Here is a 16,185-nt window from a genome sequence, read left to right on the forward strand (position 1 = left end):
CGAACTCGAATTGTTCGACGTTTCGTGTTGCTTCTTCTCCAACTTGTCATTCTTCTGGGAACTTTCGATGCTTAAATCGGACAATAAAACTTTATTCTTCGACATTTTTAGCGTGTTCGCCGTAGGTGATGACTCTTTACTTTCTCTGGCGGCATCATTACTCTTAGTCACCTCGATGCTCGTGTTGGATCCTTGTACGGGCGCTTTCTCTTTATTTAAATCCCACGTAATCGATTCACTTTCGTTCAAAGAAGCTTTTTGTTCGGTTTCTTTGGCGTACGGGTCGTTTAATCTGCTTTTCCCTGTCGTTGCAGCTTGTTTCTGCGTAATACCTATCGAAGACTCGTTACTCCTTTCAGATATATCGATTTCTGATTCTTTCGTCCGATCTCCCTTGTCGCTTTTATTTATTTTCTCATATTCAACAAAATTACTACCATTCCCTTCGGTTTTATAGTAATTCATAATTTCTGCAGAATTTTTACTTGTTAATAATCTAGCAACGTTCGAAAGATTTCCAGTCCAGTGTCCAATTCCACTGTCCAGTTTTCCATCTGTTATCGTAGAATTTCTTTCTTCATTTTCTTCTCCTATCTCGGTACTGCCGCTGCTTATAACTGACAAATTACTAATCATTTTCAAATCGCTGTGTTTAGACGAATGATCTTCAGCCGTGTTACGCCCCGTTATTTCCTCTTTCTCCGTTTCTTCTTCGGATCCTTGATTAATTGCAGTCGATGATATATTATCTTCTCCGGAGATGCCGCTATTACCGGAGAACTTAGAACTCCAAGCCGAGAATGATTCAGTCGCTTGTTCCAAGTTTACATCATTTGCCACTACTTTATCTTTCTGTTTCCCTAGAACATCTAATTCCTTCGTTTTAATTAATGATTCGGTTGAAGTATCGATATTTGAATTTAATTTCGAGGCTTCGTCTGTTTCCTTTTTCGCGTAATATTCCTTCTCCAGATTTTCAACTTTTGTTAACGCAACGTTAATGCTTTCGCGATCAGACTTTATATATTTCTGACTGCTTTCATCAGGGTCGATAGTTTCATGATCGGTCTTATCAATGAAAACTGGAGGATTAGTAATATGTACATCCGAGAAGTTACTTTCTTCGTTTGAATTATAAAATACAGATCCTATTTCTTCTGGTCTCTCCTTTGACGAAGATTCTTTAGACTCATCACTTAAAAATCCAGTTAGATCAATAACCGATTGATCAGCTGTTTCGTTCAATGTCTCCAAAGTATTATCAACCTCATTCGCTGCTTGTGTTTCATATTTTTCTTTGGTACCACCAATCACGTGTGTTTCTTTCGCTGTCTTCGATTCTTCTCCGCTGCTTGCACTGCTATTTGAAATTAATAGACCTTCTATAATTTCCTTTTTCCCTTCTTTAGCTTCCTCTTGCGTATTTTCACTCGACACTCCTCCGAACGTCGCTACCTTATCTTTTCCAGGTTCGTTTTCTTCTAAAGATACTTCGTGAACTGCAGGTGAAGGATTATTATCTTTCTTAAGTCTATCAGAATATCCAAGCGCGTGAACATCTATATTATTTAATTCGCCGAAATTCGCGCGAATTTCGATTCGATCTTCATCAGGAGTTGTAGACGTGTCATTTCCGCTCGGGCGAAGCTCTTCGTTTTCATTTTGTAGTTTCGCAACGCGTGCTTCGATAGTCGCGGTAGAGAATTCGTCGTTTCCTTGAGGATCTGTGGGACTTCCTGTTGCAGTACTGATACTCGACAGGTTCGTTGCTTGATTTACCTCCGAATCTCGCAACAATGTTTTCTCACTGTTCTCGTACTCTTGCAATATTTCATTAATTTTATTCGCAGAATTGTCCTTCTTGGAAATAATAATATTGTCATTGGAAAATTGATTGTTTTCGATGTTTAATGTTTTTATCCCGTCAGTCTGATTTTCCGATAATTTATTTGGTTTATTTTCTTTCGTACGTATAATATGTTTTTCATTATTTCCCAATGGTTCGGTGTTATGAATTTCTTGATAAATTCTTGGATCGTTAAACGGTTCTTTCTCTTTGGTATTTGTTTTTGCTGATAACACACGAGCTCTATTATTCTTTTCGTGAATTCCAGCGTTTACAAATGGTCCCTCTTCTGCAATGTCTGTTATTCCTGATAACGTACGATCTGCTTGTAATTGCGTTCTTTTTACTAATACGTTATTTTCTTCCATCGATGACGCATTTTCATCGAATATTTGATTCGACTTTACGTCTTTTTTATCGTTATCTTCGGAAGTATCACTCTTTATTTTGAAATCTCTCTTACCGAGAATTTCTTTACTCAAAGATAACTTTTCACGTTCTCCTTCATTTTTGCTACTCGTTTCGTTCGTTCCTTCTTCGACGGACGATAACCCTATTCCTTTCGTCATATCTGCTTCGTATTTTCTTTTATTTGTTACTATGTGATCCTCTTTCAACTTATATATACCCCCGGATGCTTTATCAGCGCTTGTATCTTTGTATATTGCTCTTTCGTACGAAATAACCTGCTCATTTTCTTTACTTTTATTTTCAGTTATTCCACGTTCTTCATCCACGTTCAAAGATTGCTTACCAGACGTTATTTCATGTTCTTTTTTTCTCGATTCAATTTCTTTATTCGAAATTTCAAACGCGTCGTCATGAGTAGCATGTAAGTCTTCGTACTTGTACGTAACGTCATTGATCCAGGGATCTTCTTTAAATATTTCATCGTCTTTAACCTTAACGATTAAGTGTTCGTCAGTTTCATGTCCCTTTATGTCCTCTTCGAGCTTTTTATTTATTCCCCCGACATTTTTATTAAATTCATCGTTTTCTGTCTCTGAAGATTCTTTGTCTTGTTGCACAATTTTCTTCCCTTGTTTTATATTTATTTGTGTGTCACGAGGAGCAAACTGTTCGATATTTTTATCCTTCTTCGTTGAATCTTCATCCGAAGTCAGTAACAGATTGTCTTCGCGAAACTGTGGCTTGAATACTTCAACCGGCGGTTTAAATTTCTCTGTTTCTACGTTCATTGACCCAGATTTATTTTCCTGCGTTACTATCGGATCGTACTCTGTTTCGCCTTCATATTCTGGGCCTACTTCCTGTTCTTTCAAATCCCCTGCTTCGAATTTGTCATTGTCCACATTTCGTTCCCCACTTTTTCTCTTCTGTAAATCTTCCGACTCAAATTTCTGCCTTGCTACATCCCACTGCCCAAAGTTCAATTTTACGTTACCTATCTGCGAACTTGCTGCTTCAAATTTTCTTTTCGTTGAAATTTCCGGATCAAATTTTTTCCTTTTCAGACCTTTCGACTCCAATTTATCTCCTTCATTCACATCTTGTAACCGAAGTTTCTTCCCTTGCGAATTCTCAACTTCAAACTTTGTTTTCTTCGTGCCTGAAATATCATGTTCCTTCTTTTTATTACTTTCTTCTTTGGACTCCTCTTTCTCTACGTCTTCTAATCCAAATTTTCCTCTATTTATGTCGTCTCCTTCGACATCCCCTTTGTTCCTTAATTCGGATTTCTGCATTCTTAAATTTTCTTCTGTAGAATATTTCCCCCTTAAATATTTCATCTTAAATTCCGTATTCTTCAAGCTCTCTATCTCAAACTCGTTACTATTTACATCAAACTCGAATTCTGCTGTTTCAGGATCCTCCGCTTCGTGCTTCTTCTCTTTTAAATTCCCCACATCGGACTTCTCTTCTCGAGATTTCACATCAGCTATCGCTTCCTCTCTTTCCTCCAAAGGTGTCCGTTCGAGTTTAACATTTTCATCAGAATCCACCGTATAATCGGCGCGATCTGCCGATGAAACATTTCGTCCCTCCATCTCGCTCTGCTGCCCATCGCGATCCAACGATTCTCTTCGTTCCTCGTTTTCAGCGCGCATCTCTTCGGTAGACGTTGATTTCGTTCCAATACGCTCGCGATGTTTCACACGGCCACGTTTGTTTGCATCGACGCGAATTGATGTTTCAGCTGCACTCTTCTGTTTATCATATTCCTGTTGAATACCTTTGCGAGTGTCTGTCGCCGGGGATCCGTCGATACGCCAGGAATTCAACGGAAGATTCTTCTCATTTCCCTGGTACAGACTTTGCCGTCTCTGCATCTGCTCTCTCAGGTCCGACGATTCATCTAACAATTGCGGTATTTTTAATTCCGAAGAATCTTTTTTCTCTTGCGTTGTCACGATCGACTTTTCCTTTTCCATCGATATCATCTTTTCATCCATTTTGTTCCTTGCGCGTAGAATATCGACGCTTTCATTAAAATCTGATTCATCATTCGGGAACGTTGAATCTCGATACGATTCCTGTGTTTCCTTGTTAATTAACTTCCCGTCCTGTAAACTAGATTTTACATTTTGATGCGATTCGTCCTGTATTTCGTTGCTAATTAACTTCCCGCCTTGCATATTTTGATCCACTTTCATCGAGCTTGATTCATCAACTATCTTCGATTCTTTATCCTTTTTCTCCTGTCTCGAATCGTCTTCCCACTTCGTTCGCAAAACAAACGGATCCGAAATGAAAAGCGATTTATCGCTCGAAGGTCGTTTATTTCGGTTCGTTTTATCGTGTGCTTGAAGTATTTTCACAGGTAGTTCTGCAGTCGAGAGTTTATCACTTCCCACTACGCTGTTCATTGTGTTATCGATTGAAATATCATCGAATAATGTCTCTTCATTTTTTATGTCAACGTTGACTTTCATGTCACCGTAATTAACGTATTTATTCCTATGTTCGTCATTTTTGATCAAGTGTTCTTTATTCGGTTGTGTATCCGAACCATATTCTCCTGCTTCTTCCAAACGTGATCCAAAAGCTTCCTTATATTTTTCTTCAGTTCTACCTGAACCATCTTTTCCGGCGTCTTTCATCGGTGATCCAGCATCTGTTTCGTATTTTTCTTCGGTTATACCTGAACCATCTTTACTTGCTTCTTTCACTGGTGATTCAGGATGTTGTATTTTGTGTCTGTCTTCAGCCTGTTCCGTGATCCAAGACGTTTTTGTTAATTCATCAGAATATCCCGTGTTTCTGCCCTCGTTCGAAAGAGACGATCCATATTTTTTACCGAACCCGTCCTTTTCATCAATTTCCATATCTTCGTTTTGCTGTAGAAATTGTTTCGTGTTTAGAAATTTCGTATCATCGATCCATTTTTCATTTTCGTTCCAATTCTGTATTCCCAGATCGTAACTCGCGTTTAACGTTCTCAACAGCGATTCCGTGAATCCCATTCCCGATCTGAATGGCAACACAAAGGAGAGCCAATCGTCGCCAAACGCGTTGTTTCGGAATGTCCCCATGTTTTCCGATTTCACGGTGCTTAATTGCGCTTTGGCATTCGCCAGAATCTTTTGAACCTCGTCCTCGTTGTTGAGATTTTCCGTTAATACCGTGTAATCCGAAATGTAGTCTTGCAGCGATCTTCGTTGACGATCTTCGTGCGATTTGCGAAGGGTAAAGTCGGACTTTTCTAACTTTGGTCTCAATAAAGAGATTAGAGGAGGGAGATCTCTTGTTTCTCTATCAGATTCCTGTATTTGAGTAAAGATCAGTGTAAATAATGGGGAAGTTTTCTTAGAAATCAGATATTTTTGGTTTTTGGCAATATTTATTACAGAATTTTTACGACAGTAGAAGATCGCGTTTGAAATTCATTAAGAGTCATTTTTCGTTATTATATCGAAGAACAATTTCCAAATTCAACGAGTTGTCAACAAATTCAACATTAAGACTATCTTTTATTTAATTTTGCTATTAAATATATGTTATTTTGAGTCGCTTGAATATTTGAAAAATATTAATGACATTAAATTATATATGCGGATTAATATTAAATAAGTTAATAACTAACATAACAACACTGCTGCTCTTTTATTTTTATAAAACTCTGATAATGAAACTTTTACAACTTTTTTTGTAGAGATTTTTTGATACAACCAATTGAAAATATGGATGTAGTATCGAAACATTTAATATATCAATATCGCATTCTAAAATTAAACAAACTAGGGGTAGAAATTGAATGAATTAAAATCACGCAACGGAAAGCGGAACACCACTTCTCTTCTGATAAAAATATTTCTGAAATATTTTAAAAATCACCATAAGCACATCAGCAGATTGACCAATTCTTTGCCATAGCATAGAATTTTCCATCGTCGCTTTAAGATTCTCGTGTCTAACATGTAATTACGTTCACAAAAATTAACTGTATTTTTCGCTATTCCATGCTACAATTCGAATATTTCACTGTAAAATCCAATTGACAAAGTGACAAATCTTTTAATCGAAATCATTTTCTTTCCTATTCGGTAATGAAAAATTGCTGATGAAACTTCAAATATCACGGCGGTGAGATTAAAAAGGGAAGAGCGCGACATTCGTTTGCTCGTCACTTCAAAGATTTATTTTTCAATGAATCCGACAAACCGGAAGAAAATCAAACGGTCCGCTGTCGGACGCCGAGAAGGCTTTTGATCATCCGCAGCGCGTCCAAACATACCTGTCTATCCGCGAGGCGAAGAAGCAACCCTCCCCAATCAGTTCCGCTCGAAGCCTCTTGCACTGATCCCATTTCCCACCGGGTTAATCCAGCCTCGTTCGCTCGTGATTTCTGTCGTCCATCCTCCAAAGAACTTTTCTTTCCTTCGACATCGTTGGATATGGTTTCGTCGTCGACGATGTTCACGCGTTCTAACCACGTTCCCGGGCCCTTCTGTTCCACTATATACTTGTTCGACGTTTGACTTGGAACTTTGGACGAGACAATAGCGAAAAGCAGCGACGAAAGAATCACTGGTATCTTCATCATCGTTGAAACTTCGGACACTATTATTCGTTATTGCTGATACGTCGATTATATACTCCGCTGGCAATTGTACAAACAGTCTGCTGAGAACGCGTACGTCGAATATATACGAATGTTGTTCCAGACTAATGTGCATCGTTTAGTTGCGTTGTTTGATGTTATTTATCCGCGAAAATTCTAAGTTTTTCCATCTAGAAACTGTTGTTTCTTTATTTGTTTGATCGCGATGTAACTTGCCTTATTTTTTCACGTTTCTCTCGTAAATTTAATTACGTATTAAACCGTTCCATAAGTATTCCGCGTTTGTATATGCGTGCAACTTTGAAAATACATTCAATTTCTTTAATAATGGATAAATGGTTTAATTATATAATTTGCTTGTTTTGTATCACGCAGGGGATACTCGAAACTTGGTTGACACATGCGTGACACGATTTCGATAGTTCGTGCGATACAAAACCACTCGTGTCTTCTTTGCTCGTAAAACGTTTACTTAATACGTGGTTAATGGTTGACACAACATTCCGAAGAAACCCGGAACAATTTCGTTTCCAAGGCAAAACGCTTTTCTCCGCGTCTAACGCAGCAACCTTCGTTTCATTTTCAGCAACAGAGGCACCCGCCTCTTCTTCTTGGTTGGATGTTCCTGGTACTGCCGTTCTTGCCCGCATCCAATCTTTTTATTACCGTTGGATTCGTCGTTGCGGAACGTGTACTTTATTTGCCCAGGTAATTTAACAAAATCTTATCATTTGTTGTAATTTCCCAAATAAACACCGTATATGTGTTTCAGAATAGGAGATTTTTAAAGAAGGAAAAAATATCGAGAGAGGAAAAACAATCGTTTACAAACAACGTTTCATGTATATGTATATTTTTTAGAAGTAGACTAAACTGAAAATTTCTGTTAATATAAACTTGGTTCGTTTAAACAAAATAAAAAATATATATATAAATGTTCATGCAGTATAATTTTGGAAATATAATTAAAAGAATGATACGCAGTTACATTTGAAAGATCTTAAGATTTTCCTGTATTTTAGAGAACATTAAGACAGATTCAAAAATATCTCAAGCGAACAACGAATTTTTACAGCGTTGGATGGATTCTTCTGGTCGTATATGGGATGCAAATCAGCTGGACGGCTATTCCGCGCAGAAGAAGTCTGATCACGACTGGAATCGTTCTACTTCTACTCTTAGGATGCTACAGAACGATACTTCGAAACAGAGACTGGACGTCCAGAGAAACTCTTCTCAGGTTTGTCAGTCGAGTCTTTTAACACTTTGCACTGGAAACGTCAACTGTACTAGCACTATATTTCTGATATAAGACGCTTCGATATTGATGAACGTACGCAGTTTATAAAATTATTAGACGTTCACTTTACATTCAACGATTCGCTCTCTTTTCAAACGTATTTTCATGCCATTGATTTATATATTTTGGAGGATATTATATTGAAAAAGAAATCAAACATCGAGTATATGAACATGAGAACAAAGACCGAAAGAAATTAGCGTCTTTCGCGACTTTTACTCTGCAAAAAAATACGTATAACGTTACATTCGCTGAAAGAGTTTGTTAATTTTAATGAATTCGTAATGTAAACGTTTGGATGCTTTTAAGAGATAAAAAAAACAACGAGTTTTGAAAAATGTACGTGACATTTCCTTTTTTGCTTAATTACTCAGAAATTCTTGAATCGTTGGAACACGCGATTATTTTTCACCGTACGCAAAAGCTGTCATAACATTGAACTGATAACAAACTCGTCGATAATAGAACGAGATCGAGGGACGACAAACACGAACTTTTGAATGTTCGCCGATATCGATCATGAAAAAATAATATTCGATATTGTATTTTTCTTCTCTTTCTTTTGTTCGTGATATGGAAAAGAGACCGAGAAGTTGAATTTCATCTTAAATCTCACGAGCCAACAATTTCAAATGGAACGTCGCAATGTTTTTCAGCTGCGTCATTATTCTTGGGACATTCGAGAAATTTTATGAATATTTTTAAATTCGTGGCGAACGCTTTTGCACCGAATTTTCCGAAAAAAAAAAAGAGAAAATCTCCACGCTTTATGGAAACTACAGCAGTTTATTGTCGCGGCAAAGAAATTACCTGCAAGGTTGTAAAAATGTAAGAATATGAGGCTTCACTGTAGGTAATGGGTATTCAGTTTTATGGAGTTGAGAGTTACAATTATAAGGTAAAAGATATCCAATGTCGAGGAGATTATAAAAATATAGAAGACAAGAGTTTAATGCTAAAATTATTGACGTGCAGGAGGATCTGCGAATATTACTAATTTATGGATGGAATCGACCTACGTATTAGATAATTTTTTAGATTTATGTTTTATATTAATACAATTTATTGATGTTAGTAATTCGACTCAGGACTTGGAAAACTTCACTAATCACATTAGTTCAATTGCGTAAGAGAATCTTGATCCTCGATAATTCCACATTTATAATATATTTGTTACCAAAATTTTATTCAATTTATTACTGAATTTCTTACAAGAAAATTTTCTGCCCTTATTAACTTGTAACTCGTTAAATTTTATGGTCTATGTATATTACATCTTTATTCCTATCATTATATATTTTTATTATCATATATCTACATTAGTATAATAGGATCGTGCGAGTGGAGTCTCATCCTCGATATTTCATCATCTTTAACGCATTAGTCTAGAAATTAGTAACACAAAAGTCAAAAGAAATATTCAGTCGAAAAGTTTACAAATGAAAAACCAACGAGAAAATGGGAAATCACAATTCACGTTACTCCCTAACTTGAAACTCTCCCCTTAGTCGTTCGTTCGGTACGCAAGCTCGTAATTCGTCGTGCACGAAATCCCCGGTCTAAATTCCCCGAATCGCGGCATAATTTCGCGGAAATTTACGCGGGCCTCTTCGTCACTGGTGGGACAACGCCGCGGGCACACCGCCAATGCTGTCGCACGAGCGAGAATCGCGCGCGTGGTAGCAATTGGCCAGACGATATCAGATGTAACCGCGACGGGATAAAGAGCCGGGGATCGCGTCGAGGTCGAGATGATGACCCTGTCTCTGACCCCGAATCCTTGTTTATAGGGCGGGTCTGCGGTCTCTTCCTCATAACGCCAAGATGCATTATAACTTCGCCAACTTCCTGCGAGACACGTCGCAACCTAACCGAGCTATTCTACATTACCAGCTGGCCCTTTGGTGAGTACTATGAATAAGAGAATTTCATTCCATAGTTGTGTAAATGTCGTCGACTCTTTAGACAAGATTCTTTTTCGGTTGCGTGAAAGATGGATCTTGATAGGCTGATAAATCCCCTGAGACGCGAAACACACGTGTGGTTAACATCCGGTTAAATTTACGGTTTGTCCTACATTTCCTCGAGCAACAGTACGTACAACGCTTTCAATTTTTCCGTCAGAAACGCAGGGGGCAGCGTATCGACTGACATCATCTCTTCTACCCTTCAGAGTCCCCTTTTCCCCAAGGCGCCACGGCCAACTTTGCTCGTGACTCGCGGCTACCCACGTTTATTTGCGTTAAATCAAATCGCTTGTAAGCAACCGGAGATCTAAACGGCAGGCATTTTTATTTTTTTACAGCGGTGTTGTAGACACGAGGTTAATTTTTTAGCATTTTTTAGACTCTTCCCTATCTCGGTGAATATCTTTGATACACAGATGAAAAGTAACGCGTTTGTCGTTAAAGATAGATCAAACGGTAAATCGTCGAGATTTAATTTATCTTATTTATCGCTTGCCACTGTTATACAACAATATTTTTAGTACTAATAACATGTAATTAATTCGGTGTCATTGCTGCAACGCTTGCTACACAACGATTTCGATTCGCCTTTTGCTACGATCATTCTTTAATAAATATTAGTCGAAGCAAACACGTCGTTCTAAAGACGGAGGAATCTGTCCGTTAACGGAAGAAAGTACGAGTCTCTCGTCCGAAGTCAGTCACGACGAAAGGCAAGACTAGCGAGCTTACATCCGCGAGATCGTTCTTTTCTTTTTCTTTTTTTCTCTCTTTTACTTCTCGTGTCCTCTTTCAGCGTAGCTCGGCCACGCTTATCAAAGCAGTAAAAGGTTTACTGACAGTGACTGGTATTCCGATAATGAAAATTCCACTTCCCCGTTCGCGCGAATCCTTTTGAAGTCGCCGCCTCAATGAACCGATCCCACGTTCTTCCCACTGGGAACCAGGCCATCAACCCGTTCCTTTTTCGCCACCACATCGCGGCCTTGTTTCCATGTCGCAACAAGGCGAACTTTCCCGCAGACTCTTTCCTCGTCTTCCGTGCAAATACATATTCCCCAGCGTTGGTTTCCATTACCACGCTTTGTCTCTTTTTTCTCGATTTGCTGTTCCATTGTTTTGCATCAGCAGGATGAACATTGATGGTATCGATTTCGGGCACTGACACGACTGTCGTTTCGATAGTCGTTTTTGAAAAATTGGGAAATTTATTTTAAAGGTTACTGAGTAATTGTAGAAGATTTCGTACTTTTCAATCGGAATTTTATATAAAAACTCGTGTTCCATTACAATTGGAGCGATGACACGCTATCGAATAATCGAATGGAAACATATTTGTCACTTTTGGAGAAGCAAACGTTGTTTGAGTTAGACTGTTCCATAAGTTTCAAACACCTAACGTGCTTCTTATGTTCAACATCGATCGATTCTGACCAAATATCATGAACCTGCGTATACTAAAACGATGGACAGCAACTGTAGAATCATACTTTACTGTTGAATCAGCTTTCACCAAGACGCGCTATCGATCCTTGCCACAATATTCGCGAAGCTTGTTAATCCACTGTATAAGGTTCATAAAAGTTTCAAGTCATGTATTAATTTGTTACCCGTGTCGCTGAGTGAATATTTTTGGGAAAACTGGACTGAGAATAGATGAAGTTGTGTGTCTCTGCAGACACTTGAAATAATTCAATTATCGATAATAAAAGAGAGCAACACTTTTCAAAGAAATGGAACAAGACATTTCATGGATTAATATGAGAATATACAGTTTAATTCATAATTCCAATTATGGATTGAATTGAAAATAATAATAAAATTAACGTGCTGTTTAGAGACCTCTTAATTTCTATACCAACATTTATTTTCCAAGCTGTGGTAAAGTCTACCTTTCATGGAATATCTAATTATCCGAGGAATTACGGGACTAATTATTACCATCCAATTAATTGATTATGTTTATCACTTTCGTTGTTATATCTCCTTTTACCGCAAAGAAATTGTTGCAAAGAAACTTACACGTATCTATAAATAAACACAATGGGATATCATTAAACGTTTAATGGCTCATTATACATTATTGACTGCTAATTTTATGACATACCGTGAATGATAATATCATTGGTTTGTTAACGACTTGTGAAGGAGTCACTGATGAATAGATATAATTGATAATTAATTTCGTTTCCGGTTAAACTGCATACGCGTGTTTTCTACAGGATCAATCAACCAGTCAAATTGATAACGCTCGATTCATCTTCCAACTCATTGTTTGTTAAATTCGATCGCGTATTAATTAAAATCATTATCGGGCATATCTCTCTCTCTCTCTTTCTATCACTGATTTTGATTCTATGACTTTGCATTCGTTATTGCAACGTTATTTAATCGAAAAATATCCTACAATTTTGTGCTGCTGCAGCGTTGAGTATATGCACGATTGCGCACTATAAATATAAAAATTGATAAATGTCCTTCAGAAACCGAGGCAATAAATATTGTAAAAATACGATTTTATATGGAAACTGTCGTAATTGTTTGCCCGAAGTTTGAAACGTTTATCCGAAGAGTAATGAATGTTAATAGAAAAGCTAAGCTGCTAATTGACGTATGGAAGGCAAATAAATTTCATAGAAATTAACATTGTTTTTGAATCTTTGAAAACCGAGCGATCGTTCCAGCGGGATATACTGTATATCCTTTGTTAAATTAATAGCTGGTTTTATCGGGGATTTTGAAATGCGTTGATCTCTCGACGTGCGTGTTTCATAATTTATAATATTTAAAAATTCGCGGCAATAGGAAATGCGTTTCGCGAGTCGGGAAACGCCCGATAAAACCTTAAATCCGATCTATCGAGCTTCGAGCCGTAACTCCGCTTGGATTTTTGCACAAGCGAAAGCACACGGGGAAGGCCGGAAACGCAACGAATCGTGAATTTCTGAAACTGCTGCCTCGTTCCGTGTTTCTCCTCATTCAGGACCGGTAAGCAAAATTAATCCATGCGCCAGTGTACACCGTTTACTGGCGCACTAAAATGCAGAATCCAATTAAATAATTCAAGCATGGTGGCGCGATGAAGGGTAGGTTTACAGTGTGCATCCACGCGTATCGTCGTATGCACCAACATTGAGTGCACGCGAAAACGCTACGGCCCAAAGAATTCCCTGCCAACCACTTGATATCTCCACGATAACTTTGATTTAGGGTTCGTGGCTCAGTTTCACTATATATCGACTGGCTAAACGTTTTAACATTTTTCGTTCTTTCGTACTTATCGCTGTAAGTCGTGGTACACAGATTTGTAAAAGGTTGCAAAATAGACTCACTTGTTCATTTCTAAGAATTTATTTCATTTCATACGCATACATACACATTTCCGTGTGTATACATTTCAGATCTACACTGGCGAGGATATCGATAAGCGTAGGTATTTTTGTCAATATAATTGAAATTATTGATTGTTTATTTTATGTTATAAATATAAATAACTTAACGCGCGTTACAAAGAATACGTAAAAATAAATTGTGTAAGATACGAGCGAAATTTATGTGAAAATATAATGAAAAGAGGCATCGTAATTGTATCAAGACCTGTAGGTACAGGAATTAGAGTTATATACGAAACATAAACAATTCTCTAGTGTTTAAAAAGTAAATTTCTAATTTACTATACTGTACCATTAATTTAATTAATAAAGAATGTATTTCTTTAAATCCCATACAGTGAGAATACACTTGGAATACACTGAAAGGTAGAATTAGAAACAACTCATTATTCATTCGCGTGACAACGTGCTATTTTAGAAAACGTCAATCATTTTTTCTTTGTTCTGTACTCATATTTTGTCAAAGTCACAATATTCTTATACGAGTATTTTGCTATTGGCTTTCCGAGACAAACAATAGTCAAAGTTCGAAATCCAAAATATTTTTATATGAAATTTACTTAATTTTCTCTTTGAAACGGTTTTAAGCGAATCATTTCTGTCGAGTCGATCATTTGTCGCTTAAAACGTTAATATTTAACTTAGCAATTTCGTGGACTTCTTATTACATACAAGTATCCTTTTTGAAAAATTTAAATTTTCAGAATTAAGTTTTTTGGGGATTTTGAAAGATGGTATAGAAATATAAATCTTAAATATGTATAGCATAATAGTAATATTAATTTCTAATCTATAATTGAATATATATAAAAATAGCCAGAAAATAATCAAGTTATAACAATATTTAAAAGACTTAAAAGATTATAAATACTAAAAATTATAAAAGTAATTTTAAAAAGTAAGACTATTGAATATTCTATTCGCACACTATGTATTAGTTTCCTGTATCATTAATTTATCGCTAATCAATGTAATAAGCTTAATTTCCTTATAACTGGCTATCACCTGATACTTTTGATCAATAATATACCTGCTTGGAAAGTGGAATATGTAGTACGTATTACGTACGTTCTTCGAAAGGAAATTGAGAAAAAGGAAAATACTGGTAAAGCAAACATCATACTTTCGCGACCGAATGAGTGGCGGAGATAAAAGGAAAGCGAAACAAGGTGTTTCAAAGAGTAAATCGTGGTCGAACGAAGGAATAATATTTAGCTAACGAATAATTTTAATTGGAGAACATATACCGACGTATGTACAAAAGCGAAAGAAAGAGGAGGAAACGAAACGAAAAAGATAAAAAAACATTCTGAAGTGTAGAAAACAAGAACGGAAATTGGAAATAAAATCGTATCGTTTGTAACGCTAGATATAGTGAACGTCGCTGTCGTTTTAGTAGTGAGAGTTTCGAGAAAGAAATGAAATTTTCATTAGCAAAAGATGATCATGGACGACGTTATCTCTCATATATTTTGAAGAATGATATCGTTATTGTTCATAAATATTTAAACAAGTAGTGATGTATCGATTCAGTATTGATACTACCGTGATTGATAACAATCCATTACGAATAGCTTACGATTTCGTATTTTTCATCTTAATTCGGTTTAATAATGATTGATCGATTACAAAAATAGGCCGATTGAACGTTAAGAACTAAAGTCAGAATATCGAATTCGAAGTATTGGAAAAGGAAAGTAGTTCTAAAAACGGTTAATTCTGTTTTCAATTGAATCATTAACGCTAACTGCAATTGATCAGTACTTTTACTAAAGGACAAGAATATTTTGTATTCTCTGTCGTAAAATCTAAGCGAGCATTATAAGATTCAGTGATTGATATCTATCACTTAGACGAGCATAAATAATTGTTGAAAGTAAATATTGTATTTATATTGAAATTTCTTATTTTCACCCAGTACATTCAACTTCGACCTATCAGATCAACAATACCTATCAGATGTTTTCAATCAAAGTATAATTATATTATATCGTTGAGATAGAGAAATTACTAAGAACAAAAGTGAAAAACAACTGGTTCGTGAAATATGAACGACAACCTTCTCCTTTATTCTTCATTTTTGCTGCGTCTTATTAAGAAATCGATCTATCATTGGATCGACGCTTCGAAACCATTGGGCCGTGGTAATGACAATTCGATCGTGTCCTCGTTTCCGGTCATCTCGCAGTTGCGTGCAAAGAGCAGCCACTTCTGATCGAATTCTCTACGAGACGAAAGGAAGCGAGATCGATCGGTAATTCATGAATACTCGACTCTTTTGTGAAAGGTGTTCGTCGAATGAATGCAGCTTGGCCTCTGTTCCTGAACGACGAGCCAGAATTCTCTTCGCTGTGGATATCGCGATGGAGAAAGAAAAGGGAAACACGAAGACTTGGAGGAGACGTTTGCCACCTCTTGACAAAAGCGTCGAAGGTTACAGCAGTTAATTTCCGCGATACTGAAGAATTTTAATCGACCTGCACTTTCATAATCTTTGCACGGCTTTGTCGACGTTCTTTTGTGCTGTTACGGGTTACTCGAGGAACGTAATGTTTATTAATGAAAGGGCATGTGTACCGGAGTTAATTGAAAAAGCACAACGATCGCGATGGCGGATCAGTCAACTTCGAAGGTTAATTTAGCATGTTACACGGCGC

General features: G+C 37.0%; 1 protein-coding gene across 4 annotated transcripts in view; it reads left to right on the plus strand.

Annotated features, from left to right (window-relative positions):
• Positions 1-16,185, plus strand: part of LOC100651353 (protein O-mannosyl-transferase TMTC1) — a 269,329-nt gene that overhangs the window by 212,929 nt on the left and 40,215 nt on the right. For all 4 annotated transcript variants that reach the window (XM_048406882.1, XM_003402901.4, XM_012319409.3 and 1 more), the window contains exons 8-10: positions 7,456-7,577; positions 7,945-8,109; positions 9,960-10,073. In XM_048406882.1, coding sequence (XP_048262839.1) covers positions 7,456-7,577; positions 7,945-8,109; positions 9,960-10,073 — 401 coding nt within the window. The remainder of the gene's footprint in view (positions 1-7,455; positions 7,578-7,944; positions 8,110-9,959; positions 10,074-16,185) is intronic.

Source organism: Bombus terrestris, chromosome 6 (genome assembly GCF_910591885.1).
Source record: "Bombus terrestris chromosome 6, iyBomTerr1.2, whole genome shotgun sequence".
Classification (NCBI taxonomy): domain Eukaryota; kingdom Metazoa; phylum Arthropoda; class Insecta; order Hymenoptera; family Apidae; genus Bombus; species Bombus terrestris.